The sequence below is a fragment of the Notolepis coatsorum genome, assembly GCF_963971535.1.
Source record: "Notolepis coatsorum genome assembly, chromosome: 3".
Classification (NCBI taxonomy): Eukaryota; Metazoa; Chordata; class Actinopteri; order Aulopiformes; family Paralepididae; genus Notolepis; species Notolepis coatsorum.
In genome coordinates this window covers 35,639,713-35,661,871 of record NC_140167.1, presented here as the reverse complement: position 1 = coordinate 35,661,871, position 22,159 = coordinate 35,639,713, and the positions used below count along the sequence as shown (strand labels likewise).

At 42.3% G+C, this 22,159-nt stretch overlaps 1 protein-coding gene across 1 annotated transcript; it reads right to left on the bottom strand.

Moving 5' to 3' along the window:
- Positions 1-12,584: 12,584 nt before the first annotated feature.
- vash1 (vasohibin 1) lies at positions 12,585-21,954 on the bottom strand. The gene is made up of 7 exons (XM_084310615.1): positions 20,855-21,954; positions 19,754-19,842; positions 19,110-19,166; positions 18,486-18,560; positions 15,797-16,178; positions 14,276-14,385; positions 12,585-14,062 (listed from the first exon to the last, which is right to left on the bottom strand). Exons 1-7 carry the CDS (start codon positions 21,077-21,079, stop codon positions 13,990-13,992), a joined length of 1,011 nt encoding a protein of 336 aa, XP_084166741.1. The 5' UTR covers positions 21,080-21,954; the 3' UTR covers positions 12,585-13,989.
- Between the last annotated feature and the right edge of the window lie 205 nt (positions 21,955-22,159).

Below are 22,159 nucleotides of genomic sequence, written 5' to 3'. Positions count from 1 at the left end.
TGTGTGCAAAACAGTTTAGAGCCTTGGGATATGTGTGAGATTATGTGCAAAATAAACTTGTTTTACACCCCTTTTAACTCATTCCTCGCCAACAACGTTTATATACGTTATTGGGCGCCATCCTTTGAACGTCAACCACGTATATAGTAGCTCTACAAACAAAGTGATGCACTCCTATCTTTTAAAGCGTGGCAGTGCTAGAACAGGACCCGTCTAATGGCTGGCAGCCAATGAGTTAAGGGTGTCCTGACATTCTGGGGATGATGATAATTGTGTCTGGGATGGTGCTAAACACATTAAAGAAACACGCCAACATGGGAATTTCACATTATAAATTTATTTATATGAATTTATAACCATATTCTTTGGATCTTTCTTAACTTCTTCAGTTCGGAACAAAAAATGTGTACGCCCTGTTGTAGTGTTTAGATTGTGACCTGAATGTCGGGCGGCTACGTGGCGTAGTGGGCAAGGCGCTCGCCACGAATGACGGAGACGCTGGGCTTGCCTGTTCGAGCCCAGCGCTCCACATTGCTTTCAGTTTAGCTGGTCGTTCATACTAATACACATTGGCCGTATTAGGGGGTGGGAAACTGATGGGTGGGGATCGGACTCCTACAGGTCGGTTGGTGCGCCTGCGCAGTAGAATCAGGAAGTGTCGGGGGCAGCGTGAGCCTCCCACGCGTTACTCCTCGCCACTGAGGGATCGAGCTGCGCAGGTGAAAAGATGCGACTGCTGTTACCTCAAGTACCGGAGGGGACTTGTGCTATGTATGACTTAGTCCACATTGCAGCCGGCTTGTGGGAGGCAAGAAACAGCGTTTGTGACAGGGGAGGGTTGAATTGGATGATACGAAATTGGGATGGGAGAAAATATAGAAAATGGGAGAAAAAGTGGATACAAAAAAAAGATTGTGACCTGAATGTTAGCTCGGCCCCGCCCATCCCAGTTTCTAGTCAGTGTATGGCTGAAGCATGAATGAAAATACATTTAGATAGTGGCGAGCATTCATGCATGATGGGGCTCAGTTGGGGATCTCTGTGTAGCCTACACATACAGTAGAGTAGCAAATAACACACTGTCATCAGAAAGAGACTGGACTGTTTAGTGTGTGCTGCTGTGCATGCTTTATAAATACAACACATTTCTTCCACATTTCAAACATTTTCAAGTATCATAAAATATCATTATTGAGCGTATGAGAAAGTTCGTTAAGTTAGGGCTGGGTGATATGGCCAAAAATTGTCACGATTCATATCACTCGATATAGATAATTATCTATATTTTTATTAGTATTAACACTTTGATCGCCATGGGTTAAATTCATAATTTACCATCCCTCGCCAGCTCTATTTGTCTATGGAGAAGTTCCCCTTCTTTGCAGGGCTATAACTTTTTAAATTCTATTGCTACATTGCCATTATTATGGCCCATTCAATGTCCTATATGTATTGTTCAGGGTGTAGCAACGTTAAACTTTTTCATTCACATATTCATACTAAAATATGGTCTAAAGTATAAGTATGTTTTTATCGTTTTCTGCAGCTTTCTTCAGAACGTGATTTATAGCCCTAAATGCATTATATTGATGATCAGATACAGTTTGGTAGGAATCTGTGCGAGATGAAAAATTTCAACTGGACGTACTTCTAGAATGATCTACGTATGATCTGATGATGACCGGATGGGCGGGGGATCGTTCGTTCGATCGATTCCGTGGGCAGCGTTAGATGATTCATCCAGAGTGGGTCATATGTTCATCATAGCAGTTTATATGGAATACGTTAGAAAATAACGCTGAATCTTACCGTATGTTCCTCGCGCCGTTGGACGATCAGCGTGGAGTAGACCGTTTTCGATTATGGGATGTTGATCCTGATGAACCATTTCCAGGTTGTATAATACTATATACGTCCAAATAACGTTGTTTATTGAGTTAGGGCGAGCGATTGATCATCCAGTGTGTTGAGATGGAGTCCGGCTACCGATCGCGAGTGTCCGGAGCACATATGGATGAGCACTTCCTGTTTGGCGCGCCCCTCCCTCTTGGCCGATCTGCCACCAGATGGCGCTCTCGAACCGTTAGACAGTTGAGTGGAGCTCACCAGTACATCTCAGGGCTCCGGAAAGGAAATATGATTTCGATGACAGATTTTTGAAATATTGACATCAAAGACGAGTTACGGCGTCTTCGGCAGAATGAGCATGGCTAGGAATGACGTCTTAACTCGTCATCGGCGATCATAGTGTTAAATTATAATTTTTTAATTCTTATTATTATTATACTTATTTAAACAAATTTATATTTATTTTGCAGCAGTTCTTTGTCGTTGCCGCCATCTTTAGTGTTACAGCGCCTCACACTCCAGTTCTCAGGCTGCATCTGGTTTGAAAGCAAAAGTAAACAGGCTTCTCTGCTGGCTGTGGCTCCAGGGGAGTTGAACAGTTCTGGCTCTGCTAGTTTCTTTTCTATCTTTTGGTGCTTTTTTGGTGGACAAACCACCGTGACTTGCAACTGGAGACTAGCTCTGCTAGCACACATAGCCTACTGTGTACAGACTGTTTCAAACAATTTTTGTTTTTTGATCAACTTTTTCTCCCCATTTTTCTCCCATCCCAATTTCGTATTTCCAATTCTACCCTCCCCTGTCTTGAACGTTGCTAGACTATGCCTCCCACTGGTCGGCTGTAGTGAGGATAGAAGCCTTGCATCACGTGTCCCCACCGGTACACGAGGAGGCAGCCTGTCGCATCTTTTCACCGCAACAGCTCGAACTCTGTGGCGAGGAGTAACGCGTGGGAGGCTCACGCTGCCCCCGACACTTCCTGTTTCCGCCGTACCGGCGTCACCCAACCGACCTGTAGGAGTCGCTGTCCACAACGTCCAATCCCCACCCACTGGCTTTCCCACCCTCTAACACTGCCAATTGTGTTAGTATGACGGCCGGCCAAGCCGGTAGCAACGAGAGCTGGGCTCGATACCAGCATCTCCTGCGTTAGTGGCGAGCGCCTTGCCCCACTGCGCCACTCAGCCGCCCCGGTTTCAAACTGTATTTTAAATTAGAAAGCAAACTAAATTAAATGGACAAGAGAAAAAAAATCTATTTAGTCAGTATTTTCATTTGGACAAGCAAAGCCATTACTTTAAGTTGCAGGCAAGAAAGACAAGTCTGTCCACTGTCTCTGGTTTTAAAGCTGCCCTGTTGCCGGTCACAATACAAAAAATATATATATTATTATCGACCACGTTTCATATTTATATCGAGAAAAGATATATTGCGATAATTATCATTATCGTTTTATCGCCCAGCCCTACGTTAAGTGTATGTATTGCTGTCATTCATAGTAGAGCTTTGATCTGGCCCAAGAAATCAGGCCCGGCCCTACATGAACCCATGTTTGTTCTGTCTGAGTCCAAACCATGGCAGCAGTTTTGGGCCCAAGCCTGACTCTAATCCATCCACCAGACTCAAATTGGATCAGAGAATCAAAGCTCTAATTCATAGATCTTCATTCAGTGCTACACAGGAGTCCTACTACGCCTTTATTCCCCCTGTGGCACTGAACCCATGCGAGTAAAGGAAGTGGGTCAGTAGGTTCTTGAATTATGCCACTATGCCTGCTGTCTTTTTTATCTCATAAATGGAACAGGAGAGGGAGGGCTGATGCTTATAACAGCTGGATCTAATATAATGGAAGGAGTGGCCTCCCTACCTCTGAGACCCAGCTTCCACGTTTTGACCAAGCTTAACTTTTGTTATCATACCTGCTCTCAATCAAGCAGACTCTTCTTTCTGCTACATTTAAAGTTGATACTCCTGTCTCCCTTCAATTTCTCTTTCTCTCTTCCTCTGTATTTTTACACATTCAGGCTATGTTAATGTACAGCTTAAAAGCCATTTAAATAGCTTAAAAGCTCTAAACGCATAATAAGTTATTCGAGAGCCATGGCATGCACTCAACACAGGCATAGTCTGTAGACCACTCATGTTTCATCCTGTTCAATGCTTGCTGGCTTTCATGGAGCATAGCAGTCCAGTCCTCGCTGCTCTTATGATGATGTAGATGAATGAATGAATGAATGAACTTTATTTAACAGATTGCAGAATGGGTACAATACAGTACGGCTCAATACATACAATTGTTAAGGGGATGCAGACCTGAGAAAGACGTTTGTCTTGTTTCCATCAGGGTCCCCCATTTTCAATTCATATAGACATTTATGACATACACAACATACATGACATTTATGGCATAGGGACATATAGGTATTTAGTACTGATACATTTGTGACATAAGCGGTATTCAAATATACAGTACTGTTACCCCTAGATCCTGACAGAGTATATACATATGATGGGGAGGGGACTGTACATTAGGAGGGGGTGGGTGGGTGGGAGGGAGGGAAATATACATACGGCGGGGAGCGAATATATACATGCGGTGGGGAGGAGACTATATTAGGAGGTGGTGGGGGTTTTGGGCATTTACGGTGGCCAGTTTCGAATTGCAGCCTCCCGTAGGTGCTCTTTAAGAGCGGTTTTGAATGTGGGCAGGGATTCACATTCCTTTACAGCTTTGGGTAGGGCGTTCCACATTGTTGTGGCATAATTGCGAAACGTGTTTAGTCCCTTGTTTGAGCCGAATCTGGGTTTAACATGATTTGTTGAGCTTCCTCTGGTGTAGTGGTTGTGGTATTCACTGACCTTTGGGAAGTATTTTGACATGTACATGGGCACCCCGGTCGTATAGTGTATCTTGAAGACCAGGCCCATTGCAAGTTGCTGTACTCTGTCGTCTACTCTAAGCCATCCTAGGTTGTCAAAGTGGGCAGGGGTGAGGTGGGTTCTGGGGTTCAGGTCAAGTAGTAGTCTGACCAGTTTGTTTTGTGATGTTTGTAATTTTGTTTTAAGCGCCTTTGAGGTGCTTTGGTACCATGAGCCTCTGAGGTGCACGCATAGTCATAGTACCCTTGAATGAGTGCTCCTGCCAGAGTCTTATGGGTATTCTTGTTTACCAGAGAGGAGATCCGGTACAAGAATCTAGTTCGTTGGTTGACTTTTTTTATTACATTGGATGCCATTTTGTCACAGGAAAGATTTGCCTCTAGGATGGAACCCAGGTAGGTAATTTCGTCTTTCCTTGTGACAATATTGTCACCCACTGTAACTGAGAAGCCGTCGGTCTTGCTGAGTTTGTTATTTGAACCGAAGAGAATGGACTCTGTTTTGCCCATGTGTAATGATAGTTTGTTATCAGCGAGCCATATGCAGATTTTGCCTAGTTCCGTGCTGAGGGTTTTTTCAACCTGCAATTTGTTCTTGTCAGAGACCAGCAGGGCTGAGTCGTCCGCAAACAGGAACAAGTTGCAGTCACAGGCTGACGACATGTCATTTGCATAGATTAGGAAGAGTAGCGGTCCTAGTATGCTTCCTTGTGGAACACCACAGCTCACTGTGAGGGGGGGGGATAGAGTACCGTTTACCTCTACCATCTGTTCTCTCCCCTCCAGGTAGGATTGCATCCAGCTCACTGATAAGCTATCAAAACCAATTGCCTTTAGCTTGTCCATTAGAATGGAGTGATTGACAGTGTCGAAGGCCTTTTGTAGGTCCAGCATGACCATGCCGCAGTATTTGCCCGCGTCCACCTCTTGTTTGATGTGGTCGTTCAAATAGAGGAGGCATGTGTCAGTGGAGTGGGACGTTCTGAAGCCAGATTGGAATTCGTAGATTAGATTTTTTTCCGCCAGGTACTTTTCGACCTGTTCGTAGACTATTTTCTCCATGACTTTCGAGATGGAGGTAAGAATAGAAACAGGGCGGTAGTTGCCTGGGTCTAATTTGCTGCCCTTTCTGTGCAGAGGGGTCACTCTCGCAATTTTGAAGTCCTTGGGGACGTGCCCCTGTTTTATAGAGAGGTTTATTATGTGTGTGATGACTGGGGTGATGGCGGCTGCTGCGTCTCTGAGGAATTTGGAGGGGATGTTGTCATGGCCAGTGGCCTTGTTAGGTTGGAGGGCGCTCAATTTTTTGAGTACCTCATCGGTTGTTACCATTTCAAGTTTGAAGTCGTCTTTGTGGACCCCTAGTTTTTTGTAGTATGCTACTATGTTATGTAGTTGTATGTTAGATTGGCAGTCTCTCCTTAGGGAAGTCTCGTTAGTATACTGTTGTGCTGGGCAGGTAGACATTCATCTATAAGGGGGGGGGGGGGCCATTAAACGTAATTGTTAGTACAGGATCCATTGTCATCAGCACAACATATGCACGCACACACACACAGCATAGTACATCTGACTGGTAGTGTGTGTGTACCATTAGAGCAATTCCTGGCAACACGCCAACAAAACTATTACCGGTATATACAATGACTGGATGACCGTGTTCAGGACATTCACCACCTCTGTACATTTCGGTTTCAAGTGTTATGAAGCTTCACAAGTGATTTCTTATAACATAACTTTTTTTGCCATTGAAAGTAGTAAAATCACATAGGAGAATGCGGTTGTGATTAGTATGGCAAACAGTGGAACTGTTAAATAGCCCTCTGGCTGGATATCTTTAGCTCCGGCAGAACACAGCCTGATGATGTCCTTCTATAGTGATGGTGTTAAGGCATCTTTGTTAGAGCCATATGAAATCCGTTTTATTATTTTCCAAATTCCATTTTATTTTTTCCCAAATTCCATTTTTTTCGTTTTAATATTTCAGAATTCTGTATTTTGCTTTTTATGCTCATTTTACCATCAGAAATAGTGTCTAATAAGTGGGAATGAATAAATGTCCACAATTGAATAAGATATAACAGTCCATTTAATGTTTTTAAGTGCTGCAACTCAGAAATACAGTTCAATTTTACACAATATTTTTCAATTAATATTGTGACAAAATAAAAATACATATTTCAAGTGTAAACAATAGATACAGCTAGCTACTACTGACATTATCACAATGACAATGTCAGTAACCTAGCTATATCTATTATATTGTGATGAAATATAGTAATGCATAATTTAGGCACCTTTAGTTTAGTTTATTTCGTTTATAAAGGACAGTGTATAATGGCAATCGTTTGCATTAAACAAATGGATGGGTGCACTAGATTTAGCAAGAAGCTATCATTTCCATCTATAGTCCTATGTACTGTAACGTTTCATAGCTATTTAAGTTTATTTGGATTATAAAGGGCAGTGTATAATGACAATCGTTTGCATTAAACAAATGGATGGGTGCACCAGATTTAGCTAGAAATTCTAGAAGCTATCATTTCCATCTATAGTCCTATAACGTTACATAGCTATTTAAGTGTATTTAGTTTATAAAGGGCAGTGTATAATGACAATCGTTTGCATTAAACAAATGGATGGGTGCACTAGATTTAGCTAGAAGCTAAACGTCCTAACGTTATAGCTATTTAATCACAATAGTGTCGCAAGTGTTTTTGCGGGTCCAGTCCACGGAACGTTGACAGAATTAGCAAAACACCTTATCACCGGAGGCATAAAAGTCATTAGGATACTGTTCTGCTCTGAATTGAGGGCTTATTGTGGAATTGTTTAGCTTCTTGACGATGTTAACACTGAAGCAGCCAGACGCTTGAGCACCGCGGCTGTGTTGTGTGTAACACGCTGTAGAGTCCCCGCCTCCCCGGTCGCGTGTGCACCAAACGTTCCACCCAAAAACGAAATTTCAGTCCAGATTAGGCCAAATTCTGCAATATTCCACGTTTTGCAGTTGATTCCATTTTTATTGGTTAATTCCGCGATTCCGTGAACGCGGATTTCATATGGCTCTAATCTTTGTATACAGCGGGGGCCTTGTTTAGACATGTCTTCTGCTCTCTGTAGTACTTGTTTCTTCTGCTCTCTGTGGTACTTGTTTCTTCTGCTCTCTGTAGTACTGTTACTTGTTTCTTCTGCTCTCTGTAGTACTGTTACTTGTTTCTTCTGCTCTCTGTAGTACTTGTTTCTTCTGCTCTGTAGTACTGTTACTTGTTTATTCTGCTCTCTGTAGTACTGTTACTTGTTTCTTCTGCTCTCTGTAGTACTGTTACTTGTTTCTTCGGTGCCAGAGGCCATGTCTCAGCTGAGTCACGCAGGGCCGGCCCTGTTGCAGTTGGTGCCCTAGGCGGAAATTCAGACTGCCCCCTCTCCTGCAGCTATAGGGAACCGATTGTAGTACTATAGATCACTCCTAGCTTTGTCTGTGTTCATGCAGGCGGTGGTCCCGTGAACAAGGCCTTCTAATATACATTTCGAAGCGGCAGTTCAAATCACTAGCCAAAAACAGCTTAGCATTGCAGATCAGGTCACCCGACGTCACCAGCATCAGTGCATTCTCTGCAATTGTCATTTAGGGTTAGCAATTTGGCTTTAAAAAATTGGAATGTTAACAAAACAAAGTCCTTTGGTGAAATGCAATTTCTCCATTAACCCCACATGCAGTATCAAGGATTACTTGGTAAACAGGAAAGGAAAACACTGTACATTCTCGCCTTAGGCAGGGGGAAAAAGTAACCAGGCTATTAAAATGGAGAACCAATCTTGACATCTGGATAGTCCTGCAAAAATTTGTCCCAGCATTTATTGGTGAAAATGCCTCAAACAACCCCCCCCCCCCCCCCCCTTATTGTCAATGTACCTAGATGCACCTTAAACTCTCCTAATGGCCCATATCTGTAGTTTGATTATGCAGAGGTTTATGAAGTCATTTTATACAGTAAGACCGATTACCCATTTTCTTTTGTCACCACACTGAAAGGTCTTCATTAGACATGAATACAATTGCACTCATTGGACTCAAGAGTTTCAGCATTATAACTCAGAAATAGGCAAAATATGATAAAATATATATCTTTGTACAAAGATTTAGATTTTAATTAGTCAGCGATGTCTGACATGGTTGTAAAGGTTAGATTTGTGGTTCCAGTGAGCCCAATTTCCTTCAGATATTGGTGAGAGGTCAAGATTTGGAACAAATTGTCTATATCCTGGTAAGGTAGCATGCAGTAGGGGTCTACAGATTCAGGTGATACCTCTATCTTCACTCATGCTTTAGAATTTAGCCCAGAACAGCATCTGAAAAGGTTACAATTTGGATCAGTTTATTTCCTGGATGGGCATTGATTTTCGAATATTAAAATAGTTGTTAAATGATTTAAAGAAAATAATCAAATAAAATACTAATAGTTTGAGAATAAGAAAGACGAAGAAAGATACCAGAGATGTTACATTGTAGCAAGGTTTTGCACGTTTGCCATGTTGTTTCACTAAGCTCACACATTTCAAGCATCATGATCACCCCCCCCCCCCCCCAGAAATACGACAACTTGGTCCGCTAGCATTAGCTGTTAGCAATGACAGCAGCCAGCTAGCTATCTGAATTGAAATGGATTGATTGAACATTTTATTAACAGATTGCAGAATGGGTACAATACAGTACAGCTCAATACACACAATTGTTAAGGGGATGCAGACCAGAGAAAGATGTTTGTCTTGTTTACATCAGGGTCCCCCATTTTCAATTCGTAGTGAATTAGATAACTAGATATCTGAGTCGCAGCAGGCTAATGTTATTTCCAGGAACAAAAGCATTTATTACGAAAGTTATATCGCTGATGCTTGAAATGTCTGACCTTCCATGTTAACATATGGTTTTGTTTTTACTTAATAGTGAATGTGAGAGCGACCCTGATGTAAACTTTCTCTGGTCTGCATCCCCTTAACACTTTCAGTGCCAACGACGAGATCTCGTTTGTTCATGTCGACCGTTCAGTGCCAACGACGATAGATCTCGTTTTATTTTTTATTAGCGATTTGAATTCATATTTCATCAATCTAGCCTCACGTTAGTGCTGCAAACTCTCTGAGCTCCATTGGGAAAATACCGCTGAATTCAGCTGATTGCAATGACAGCAGCCAGCTTAGGGCTGGGCGATATAACGATAAATATTGCGATATATTTTAATAATCGATATCTAATATCGAAATTAAAAAAAAATCGAAAAATCGTTTTTTTAACAACAGACAGTGTTTTTTTTAATTTTTTTATACTTCTAACAATTCGATAATTATCGATATCGAGAAATAAAATTATCATATCGTTATCGCGATATGATTTTTTTCCATATCGCCCAGCCCTGCTGCCAGCTAGCTTGCTTGTTTGATTGTCACGTTCGCTATTTAGTGATTTTCGATTAGTATTCAAATAGTTCCCAGTGACTATCGAATAGTAATTTCGTGAGTTTTGTCCTTTCCTACTGGCAAGTTAGCATTGACCACAAAGACATGCATGTTAGGCAGGGACTACGGACAGTGGCGGTTCGTCCATAGTGGGCGCTAGAGCGCCGCCCCCCCCCCCCCCCCCCCCCCCCCCCTGGTTAAAAGAAGAAGAGAGAATTATTTGCGTGTCCTATTCATCCCCCAGCGCCTAGCCCCCTCCACTCCCTTTTCATGGGCGCTCCATCTCAGCTCCACCGTAAGTGCGCAACTCACAGGGCAAAATGCACATACGTACGTAATTAAATACGTTCATACAACATAACGCTGTCAAATACGATACCCAGGGCGCTTGCTCTAGTGCCCGAAGTAGTCGCTCTATTGGCTGAGAGTGGCACGTGACATCGCGTCCCTACTGAAAATACGCTCTGCCTCTGCTAGTAGTTGTCGGAAATTGATAATCACAAGATACTGTACATTCAGACAGTGTTGGATCTAACTAAATAGATTTATAAGGACACTTTTATGGAAAGTTCAAGCCTGGACCACAAAGCTTCTCGAAGGGTGTTAAGGCTATACTCTGTCTTAGCTGGTTCGGTAAGAACAACAAAAACAACAAGCTATATGGCTAGCTGGATGCAGTCTGGACAGTGGACATATACAATTTATCAAGCCCTGCTGGACCGCGTTTCAACTAAACAAGTGAGTCGCGATCTCTCTCTCTCTCTCTGTTAGAGCGATGCTCTGTTGTTGTGAGGGGGAACTAACTAATTAATTTCTCCACGGGGGGGGGGGCATAATCACCCGGACAATGGATGGTAACTTGTTTAAAATGACAAGATATACATATGTGATTATTATTGGATGGATCAGAGAGAGAGGAGAAACCTAGCTGCATGGACTCTGTGATCATATTGATTGATGGCAATGGTGATAGTGTGGCAATGGTGATAGTTGTACTGTAACTGTACCTACTTAAATATCCATATGCTTGTGGTTTCTCTGACGCACACAGTGTGTGGTTTCGCGATGCGTGTTTGTGTGCAGTGTGACATTGTGCTACCTTGGTACATGTACATTTTTGGTATCGACCCCCCTGGAGAAAAATTCACCAGCCGCCACTACGGATGAAAACGAGCTCATTAGCTAACTCTGGCACATTTACACATGGGCACTTTGATTGCCCAACCCGAGTTTTCTCGGGTTTACCCCCCGCGGGTTTGCATGCCCATAACGAGAATATTCGTTTTTTTTTTTTTATTATTAGCGATCTGAATTCATATTTCATCAACCGAGTCTACCGTTGGTAAATCAGCCACCCCAGGCGCTCAGATGTGAAAAAAGCACCCCCTATTGTCTCCCAGATGGTAATTCACCCTTTTGGATTGGACTCAATGAAAAGGCATGAGAAAAAAAAAAAACAGACTCCACATTTTACTTCTCACGCATGTGACCGGAGTCGATCAGCTTCATTCTGGACCCTCAGAGCAGCGGGATTATGTGTTTTACAGTATACGCGGTGGATCAATAAAAGGATCGATTTTCGGAATGGCGATCAGGAATTGGAATAATCCATTTGGATACCATCTGATCTCAGGTAAGGAATCTATTTTACCAGTCTTAGAATAATCAGACCCGTTTTCACGGAGATATAAGCTTTCCCCCTATAATGTGATATGGCTGTTTGACTGTAAAAGCGATCAGGAACTGAGAGAATCTATTTTCAGCGCGCGGCACCAGCGTGCACACGTACACACATACTATCGATAATCTAGCGTTTATTTGAAAACGATTCATAAATAGGCCGAAAAATTACAACGTTCTAGAATATTCCAGTACAGGGCGATTATCATGGAATCTCATTTTTTCCGTGAAAACGAGGACTTTTCAAAATGATATAAAACGGAAATGAACCGATACAAAAACAATCCGCTTCGACAATGTTGACTGGAAATGGGTCATTGATAATGCGACTGGCAGATTAGACACATAGCCATAATTTAAAACATAGATTAGGCGATATTAACGTTAACATTGAAGTGGTGCTGGGCATTCAAGGGGGTAAAAAGGAAAACACGGCCGGCTCTGAAAGTGTTAATGTGGAAACTGAAAGTGTTGATTGATGTGCATTGTCCCTGGGTAATAAATAAAATAATAATAATTGAGTGTCCCCACAACACCATTTAATTACACTAACTATTGATCTTACATCTACCATTTGTACCTCATCATTGTACTTTGTGGATCTCTTCAGTTAGATGGAGTAGACGTTCATGACCATCAGATCTTAATAATACAAGTCCCTTTTGTCATCATACTATTGGACAGCAGGAAGGAACGTAGGGGAATGTTTTATTGCCAAATCAATGAGTATTTATTGTGATACTTAAAAAGTAGATCAACAACAAACTTTTGGTACATGACAGTTGTGTTGAAATGAAAGTGGACAACAATAACAAGCAAAAATGTTGGCTCTGTGGCAATAATATTGACAACAGTGCATGGATAAATATAATTTAAGTGATTTACTAGTGATCATCAATACTGAGTAAGGTACTGGTATAAAATGACAACCTTGTCTAAAAATACAAAATGCTGACAAAGATACTGTAAACAAATTTCTTTGCATTTTGACTAAAATGGAAAATAAGTTATTATAGGTTACTACTTAAGGCTAGTGAAGAACAGGGTAGGTATTCGATAAATAAAATATATGAAACAATGTTGATATATAAAAACTGAATTAAAAGTGTTTCCCTATCAATTCATAGGGACTTAACCAATACAGTTAAGGTTAGTCAGCTGCATTATCTCCCTCTGTGAAAGCTGTCCAGGTTTGTGAGAGGTTTCATACGAGTAACCAAGTGGCCTTTTTCTCATAGAATCTCTCAACGGATGCACACTTTCATGCTCGCAAAACATAGTATACTATTTATATAGTACATTACCCATATTCAACCATCACACATGCTAACTTTCGTGCATGCCAACTGTCGTGATAACAAATAGGTGCTAGCATACTATTTATTTCATGGCTATTTGGGTCATTAGGCAATGAGAATAATGAATTGGCTAAAAAAAACACCTACTGTAGCAAGTTTCTTCTCTTTGAATGTTCAGAAAAGGCACAAGGGTAGTGGTTTGCAAACTAGTCACTACAAAAGCAGTTACTGTCCAGCAGAGCTAAAGGTTTAAAGTTACATTACATGTATTTATACACTTACAATGCAACATGACAATACAAATTGCACACAATCCTCAACGTAGCTGTTGTTTTTAAGAACTGATTGACAACGTGGAAATCCATGATATGTCCTGTAGCATGTTTAGACTACAGTAGAAGGGTGTCTTGACCAGCTTTGGAGATGAGCCAAATTCCACATTGCATATAATTAACAAAACTCTGCATATTAATCATTTAAAAAGTGTATAAATTACCGTATTCCTAAAAAAAACTGTTTTTGATCCCCTTCGAAATTTGGAAACGCTGCCAACGCCTATCTCAAACCAGTCTTGAGGCTCCACAAAAGCATTATAATAATCTAGACACCGGAAGGCCGAACGACCAATTGGTTTTGGGACGAAATAGCGAGTGACCTGACCAGTACTCGACAACAATTCCTGTTATGGTCCAGCAGGTCAAGCTGTACAGTGGAGCCTGATGGATGGATTAGGCCTGAATGACACAATGAATCAATGGCCAAACGGAACACGTGTCCGGTACCCCAAATTAATTGAAAGTTCCAGGATTTCACAGGAGACATCCTCTTCACACTCGAATCTGATAACCATTCAAGTCTGAGGGCGGTTTCGGATCCAAATTCTTCTTCTCTCCAGATGGACTATAAAAAGCAAACAGAGAAACTTATGACATACAGTATAACTGTTGTCTGAATACAATTGGGATTGCAGGGATTTCATTGGATCACATCACAAGACATCTGTTGCCTGAATATCTTCTGAAGAACAAAGTTTCCTTTGTCATAGCTAGCTAGTAATTGTATATCCTGGTCAGGGGTGAATTGATGCCAGTAGAATGCACAGTAAAGTCATACCGTCTCTCAGTGCGGCTGACCCTGCGCATGGGGCTGGCTGGGCCTCTCAGCGGTGAGCCCATGCTGTTCCTCCTATCTTTGGTGGGAGAGGGAGGGGCAGGCTTTCCTATCTGCAAACACAACACATAAGTTCACATGATCTCTTAAGTGGAAAATCTTTGCTTGGGATCGGTGAATTTACCCAAAACCCCCAATACCAAGAGCAATATGTAACATGCCAGAAATCAAACAATGTTTTTTGAAGACAGACACAGAAAGATGTCTCTAATGGAGAAAATTAATCATCACAATAATTTCCATCCAATGAGCCCAAACGACTCGGCAAAAAAAGACATTTGTGGTATCACTGCTCAACAGCATTTTACTTGAGAAGGAGACAAAGGAAACACAAAAAAACAAACTCAAATCAAATTTCCAATTACTTAAAAGCATTACAAGGGTGAGTTTAACCATGGCCCCGATGTACTGAAGGAGGAGTAACGCTAAGCTGGCAGCGAAATCCTTCCCGTCTTTAATGGGATTGTGTGTCCGGGCCAACAGTGGAGGAACCCCTCTCCATAAAGGACCAGCCGTTAATGGATAGAGCCGGCAGGCCAACCGGCCATGCGTGAAGCAGAGGAAAGCCATCACATTAGTTTTATTATACACAGCGGCTCAGCATCGAGGCTTCTTTCATTAAGGTTCGGAGCGACAGGCGATGAGAGATAATCATTTTGAGGATGATCACTCCTCAAATGGCGGGTCAACTCCGTGTCACCGCGCAAGACGGAGCAGCGGGTCAGAGAGGAGAAGTGGGGTTCTAACAAGTGATTAAGAGGGACATTCCGTCCGCTGGGGACAAATTACATTCAGTCGTCATCTTGTGATTTCCCCATCACATGATCTAAACGATATTAAAACTCGGAATGCATCTTGATTTAAATTCGTGCTCTTAAACCTTACAGGACTTGAACAGTACATACCGTGGGACTTAAAATGCCAGGTGAAGAATTCTACCTGAATGAAAGGAGTATCCGTTTAACGATTCTAAAAAATATATAAAAAAGATATAGATGCAGATCATCTCAAAGGGACAAATACCGGCTCGATTTGTCGTCTAACTTTAAAAGTTTGTTATTTCCTGAAAAATCCTCTCTGATGGGAGGATTTTGAGAGATCCTTCTGTATTGTCAGATCATGTGGACGACTTGGGATTTCACAGGTTGGTGGATGAAATAGGCTGAAACAGGTCAACACATTCTACGGCTGTTGGTCAATAGGGTTCCTTTTGTCAAGGAGCACTAATCCTTTATCATGTTAATGTGTATAGATTATAGACATTTGTAATGTCAATGTACCACCTCTACTTAATTTTAAATGTTTTTGTATTACTATTCCAGTGTGATGTTACTTATACACAAAGAAAATATAAATATATGTACTGTATATATATTAAAATATATCCCCAGCTACATCCTTCCCCCAGCGCTCTCCCCAACAAATGACCCCTGCCCTATGTCCCCAGCTACCACAATGCTGTACCTTCAGCCTCATGTCTCTCGTGTGTCTCTCCAGCTCTCTCCTCAGTTCCTCCTTGGACAGCTTGTCCACGTCCAGTATAGAATGCTTCCAATCAATCTGCTCCACGCTGTGGGGGTCGTGAGACACGTACTGGCCGATCTTCACCTTGCGCAGGGTGTGCCAGTAGCCCCGGTAGGCCCCGTCAAACTCCTGCACCAGGTCCGCCAGTGTCCGGAACTCCAGGGGCTTGAACATGAGGTCCTCCCTCCGGCTCATGCCCAGGGCCCCGAAGCGCCCCCCGCTGTGCACCCCCAGCACGATGTGGTAGAAGTGGTTCCCTGAGAACTGGGTCTTAAAGCTGAGGGGGAAGCGCTCCACGCCTGGCATGCTGTTGGTGAGGTAACTGGGATAGGCTGAGTCAAGGAACAGTCGGGACATTCGTTAAAGGAACACTCCAACAATTGGGAAATACACTTCAGAATTCCGCCCTGTTCCTTTAAATTTGTGAGTGACAGGGCTCAGCGCTTCCTATGCTGCTACAGCAAGTCTGACAGTGTAGAGGACTGCTCGTCACACACTACCTGGTCGCATCTCTACCCTTGTAACCCCCTGTCTGCAAATGATCAACTAAACACTAACTAAACTATGGTATCTGCTTCTTACCCAAGCCCCACAAAGGATGTGCCTACACCACCAGCAATAGAGCAACACATTATGACTCATTAATTTGAATTCAGAGAGTGAATTATTTTTCAACACTTATTTGCCATCCTCCCCCGACTCTGGTTTCATCTCGTGTGTCCAGTAGCCTCAGAGAGAGGTCCAGGTTGAATTGAAAATGGTTGAATTGAAAATGGGGGACCCTGATGGAAACAAGACAAACGTCTTTCTCAGGTCTGCATCCCCTTAACAATTGTATGTATTGAGCCGTACTGTATTGTACCCATTCTGCAATCTGTTAAATAAAGTTTTCATTCATTCATTCATTCATTCATTCATTCATTCAGGTGCACGCTAGCCTAGCTTAGCACAAGGACTGGAAGCCGTAGGGAAGAGCTAGCCTAGCTCAATCAAAAGTAAAGAAATACAACTTCCAACAACTCCGAAACTGCCGCGCAGGAAATTAACTCATATCAATCTTCTCACCTGACTCTTGGGAAGATGGCAAATAAGTGTATTTCCCCAAATGTTGGGAGTGTTTCTTTAAGTCTATATTATTTAGTTCTGATGGACTGTCTTTTCATGCTACCCTGATCGCATAATCGTGGTTGGACCAGTACCTTACAGCAGTGGCTCTCAACCTGGGAGGCAGGACCTACCAGGGGTTTTCAACAAATGATTTCGGGGGAATCATGAATACCGGTATATACACAAATGCATAATGATAATCTTTGGTATAGATGTGTTTTTTTTCCTGGTGAAATAACATGAATATGTGAAATGTAATATACAGCCCTTCTACAATTATTAATCAAGTGAAATAGCCTGAAAGGGGAAAATAAAAATCATGCGGGTGTCAAAGTTCATCATTCTTCCTCTGTTTGACCTTGTTGGGGGTCCACTGATTTTTAGGAGCCACAACTAAACTAAAAAGGTTGAGTCACACCCTTAGAGAAACCGTTCCCAAACTTCTTCATGTCAAGGACCTCCAAATAGATACATATTAGACCACAGACCCCAGTTTGATGAGGAGGTTATTGTTGTCAGATATGATTTAGTCCAGAATTTATTAACTTTATAAACTGCAGGTGGGGAAATAACAGTACTATCAGAATAGTGATTTTTACATATTTTCTCACTGGGCAAATAAATGAATAGTGAAATTAAATAAGTCCTTATTCTGGACTTGGCTGGGTCATCAGATCCCACTTTGAAAACCACAGCCTTAGAGGAAGACAAAAAAACAACACAACAGCAGTTCAAATCTACCATTAGGCTACAATGATACACTTGACTACACGATGTTGGCAAGAAAGCCAAGTCAAATCGATGAATCCTTGGCTGCTCCTGGTTCACCAAGGTTGTGGGAAATACCAGGGCAGAGCCTCCCGTCACCTACAGCGCAGAGCATCCCACAAGGCTCTATCAGAGTCAGGGAGGATGGATTTCTTGAAAGCAAGTTGGAAAGCCTATACACAGAAACCGCCAAAACTAATAAATCTTAATTCCGCATTCCATCTACAAATCACAGAACATTTACAACATACAGTAGATATAAAACATGTTTTATATCTCTGATTTACAATGCAGACACACGTGTATCCCACAGCTCAGAAGATGGCTACTTTTTGAAAATATTTCATCCCAGGGTATAAAGAGAAATAGAGACCTGTCGCAACTTTGTCCTTCAACCAAGGTGCATGAACTGGAAACAACTAGTAAGGGAGAACGATGTAGCAACTCTTGGAGGCCGATAGATGTTTTCAAAAAGTATATTCTTTATTCATAGAATTAAAGCCAACACGTTTTGGCAACATGCCTTCATCAAGGTTACATAAAATAAAGTATCTTAAGCTCTGTAAATTAACAAAGATTTCCCAAACAGTGCATTAAAAATAAAGGTGTTCAGTGTATGTCAATATGTCCAGCTTTGCTATGGTATTGTAACCCTATGGTGTTAATTATGCATGTGGCTGTACCTCAGCTGATTTCCCACCAGTCTCCTATTTTTACCGTATTACTGATGTCAGCAAAGCTGGTGAAAGGATACATTCCCAGGATCACTGCCTCCAGACATTTGATTGGCAGAGCCTCCCGAGTCATCTCCTTAGCAATGTCCATCAACCTGCACAGACCATTTGGGGTATGAAATCACTGTGATTAGTATTTATTTTTCTTACAGGGAATTTAGTGTACTGGAACCAAAATAAACACATTTGCTAATGCTATTGATTTCATAACAGAGGAGCCAAAAAAAGAAGATTTTCCATGAGCCAATGAAATAAAATCTCTGCCACTAAATCCAATAAGTGAGGTCAGTGAAAGTGCATTCTGAGCCTCTGCTGGCAAGACATATCCTGTCAAACCTTGATCCCAGCCCCTGGACCAAACACCTCTGGGCGGAAGTTCCCTCAAACTCCTCAACAACAAATGGCAGATATAGCAGAGGGATATCAACAAACATCCTTATTGTTGTGTGTGCGTGCTGCCCTTTTAGCTCGGTGGTGCTGCCTTAGGAAATGCCATTTCACTATCCCTGGGACCCTTATCTTGTTGTTTGACATTTCAGCTACAGTCTCCCCACTGTTCTGAGACCAGGCATCAAGACACATCAAAGTAAAGCTGAGAGCAAAGGTTGGCAATGAAGCTATGATGAAACAAAATGGTTTCTTACGCAGTAAGAGGCCTGCTCTTCTTGATTTCAAAAAACTGTGTTCCTGTGTGATTGTACCTGTAGGGACACTGTTAAAGTTCATAACAAAACTCAGATAAAGTGAGCAACATGAGGATGTTATTTTAGTACAACAACCAAGCACATGCACCAGGGAGGGAGACAACCACTTAAAGTGCTTTGTGATATTCATAGATTGTTTGTAAATGATGGATGAGTTCCTGTACGTAGAAGCACTGCTTATGCTTTAAATAGAAATATACCCTAAACATGGCCTACTTTCTCATGTTTGACCCATATTTATCCAACTGTGTCAAAAACACGGTCAGATGAAGGTAAAAGTATTTTACAGGTCAATCCGTATGTTATGGTGCAAGGCTACCAAATCACACAGTAGGATTTACCTCAAGGTATCACAAACATCCTGATTATATACCCCGTGTTTGCCAAGGAGAGCAAGAGTACTCACACAGAAACTCTTTTGGGGTAATGCTGTCAATTTAACTTAATTACCACTAAGACTCCCTGGAGTACAGTCAACCGTGATAGATTCTAGGCCCCTGGGGAGATTCACTGGCTTCAGCCACAGTTTGGTGGTGCAGACTATGTAACCACCCGGTTGTATACAATGTCAGTCAAAAGGATACTGCAAATCCCTGGTGTATTTCTGTATGGCTTCCAGGCGCTGTGGGATCGCGGCGGTAGGTTGGTATGTAGGCACACTCGGCATCGGAATCTGTGGGACGGGCAGAGGACACAAACATGCGTCAGCTCGAGACAATCCCTATATTCACTTGAGCTCGAGAACGCCCTTGTGTTGCACCTCCAGGCTGATCTCTCTCTCCCAGTATAACTAACAGCAAGAGAACCAGAATTGTCCTCTGGAAAAGGCTCACGAGGGTCGCATGGATAATGTTCCTCATGAGAAGAACATAGGCACTATTTTTCTTATCTGCATCTAAATACCCCCTGGTGTACTGGTGATTAGGCCAAGCTGCAGATTGGAGCTAAAATAACTGATTCAGCATTTACATTTAGTCATTTAGCTGACGCTTTTATCCAAAGCGACTTACAAGTTCTGTATGTAAGTCAGCAGGAAGGGTACAACTCTTTCAGCTGAGTAACAATGTTCATCAAACAGTGTTGAAACTTGGGTGCTGCACTGCTGCAGTGTTGAGTGCATAGTAGTAGAGACATATTAGTATAGTAGGTAGTAATAGAGTGCATGATACACGTTTTTTTTTTGTTTTTTTTTCATTTCAGATATTGAACATTTCAGACTTAGTAGATATGTTTTGATCAGCACCTGGCTGAGAATGACCCAGATCATGAGAGTACATCTATGCTCTACGACAGGTTGGTCCGTAAATGGTTTTAGTCTTTGTTATGGAGTAGGCCGGGGTAGATAAGTAGGCCTACAATTCATCATCATTCATCAGCTAATGTGTGTGTATTCAATGAGGGAACAAGTTCAACAGAAGAAAACAAAACCGTGACACACACGACATGCACATGACTTGCTCCAAGTCTGACAGTAGTGTGAGCTATAGCAGTTTAGAAGCACTTGTTCATCACACAAGGATGCAAATTGCTTCTCAAATACATGTAAGGTTCACATGACCGGTGTGAAGTCCAGGGTGCATGCCAGAGACATTTACTACTTGTACTGGATGATCCGCTGAGCTGTCTTACTGTCAGCCATATGATTCATATCAGATTGACCAGCCCCATGTTGTGCAGCTGTTTACCTTAGGCAGGTCAGAGGCTCCCCGGATCCCCTTCCCTAGGGCTTCCCCATCGGGGTGAATTCGCCCCACGTGCCGCCACATCCTCTCCCAAGTCTCCTCGTCCACTGGCAGGCCTCCTCGGTTCACAAAGAAGGGCACCCCTCCATCCCTCAAGTCTTCTTCGCCTTCATCGTCCTGCTCCTCGTCTCTCTCCTCCAGAGAGCCTACTGCTGTGGTCCTTAGCATATCTCCTTCCCAAGGAAAGCCAAAAGCTTCCTGGCACAGAAGAGCCTCACAAGTGCCTTGCCCTTTTGCTGTTAATCTGCTTGCAGGTTTACAGCCAATAAGACTCTCTCGAGAGATGAGCACCTCATGACATCCTACAGGATGCTGCCATGGTCTGGATCAACCTCACAATGTAAATGCAGTGGCCGGTCTATATCAACCTCACAATGTAAATGCAGTGGCCGGTCTGTATCAACCTCACAATGTAAATGCAGTGGCCTGGTGCGTGAAAATGACACAGTAGCTAGCCAACCGATTTGAAAATAATCAAAAGAAAAAAAACGTTTTCTTGTAACCACAGTAGGCCTACGTCTCAGGAAGAAATATACTAACTTAATTGGTTATAATTACAAAAAATAAAGTAAGCTTAATATAAATAATACAAGTATTAAGCTTAACTAGTGGCACTTATGTTAACAATCGTTATCCTATACACAGTATAGAGAACAGCTATCCAAGTAGCTGCCTAGCATTAACTAAGCTTGAGATGTGCAACCCACTGCAGATATGAAAACACTGGTACATTTAGGATCTATGAAATATCAAAACACAGCTTAGGCTACCATTTAGGCCATTTCAAATAACTGCTTCCAAGAGGATCGACTCTGCGGACAACAAAGTATTACAGATCATATCACCCGGTGCCGTTATCCCGGAGGTCATTCAGCTAAAGATCCAGAAAGCCGGTAGCGTTGGAAACAAATCACATTTCCGCGACACTCCTTTATAGATGATCGCATGCCAGTTTCTTATTTCTTGACATCATATTCCTCACGCCAGTCAGTCATTGTGCCATCTAACCGCTTGTGTCTTCTTCAGTTTAACTGCGGTCTGATTCCATGTCTCTAATCACCAAACGCCGCTCAAGACACTCCCAGAGCTCTTCACAGCTGCGCATGCGCGTCATTATTTTATCCATCGAGTCGTTGAGCTGATGGATGAGAGCGGCTGTATGAAATGAATCAAACGCTAAGCTCATTGCGAGCACTTTAAAAGTTTAAGTTAAGTTTACTTCTAAACTGGTCAAAAAGCATTTCTATT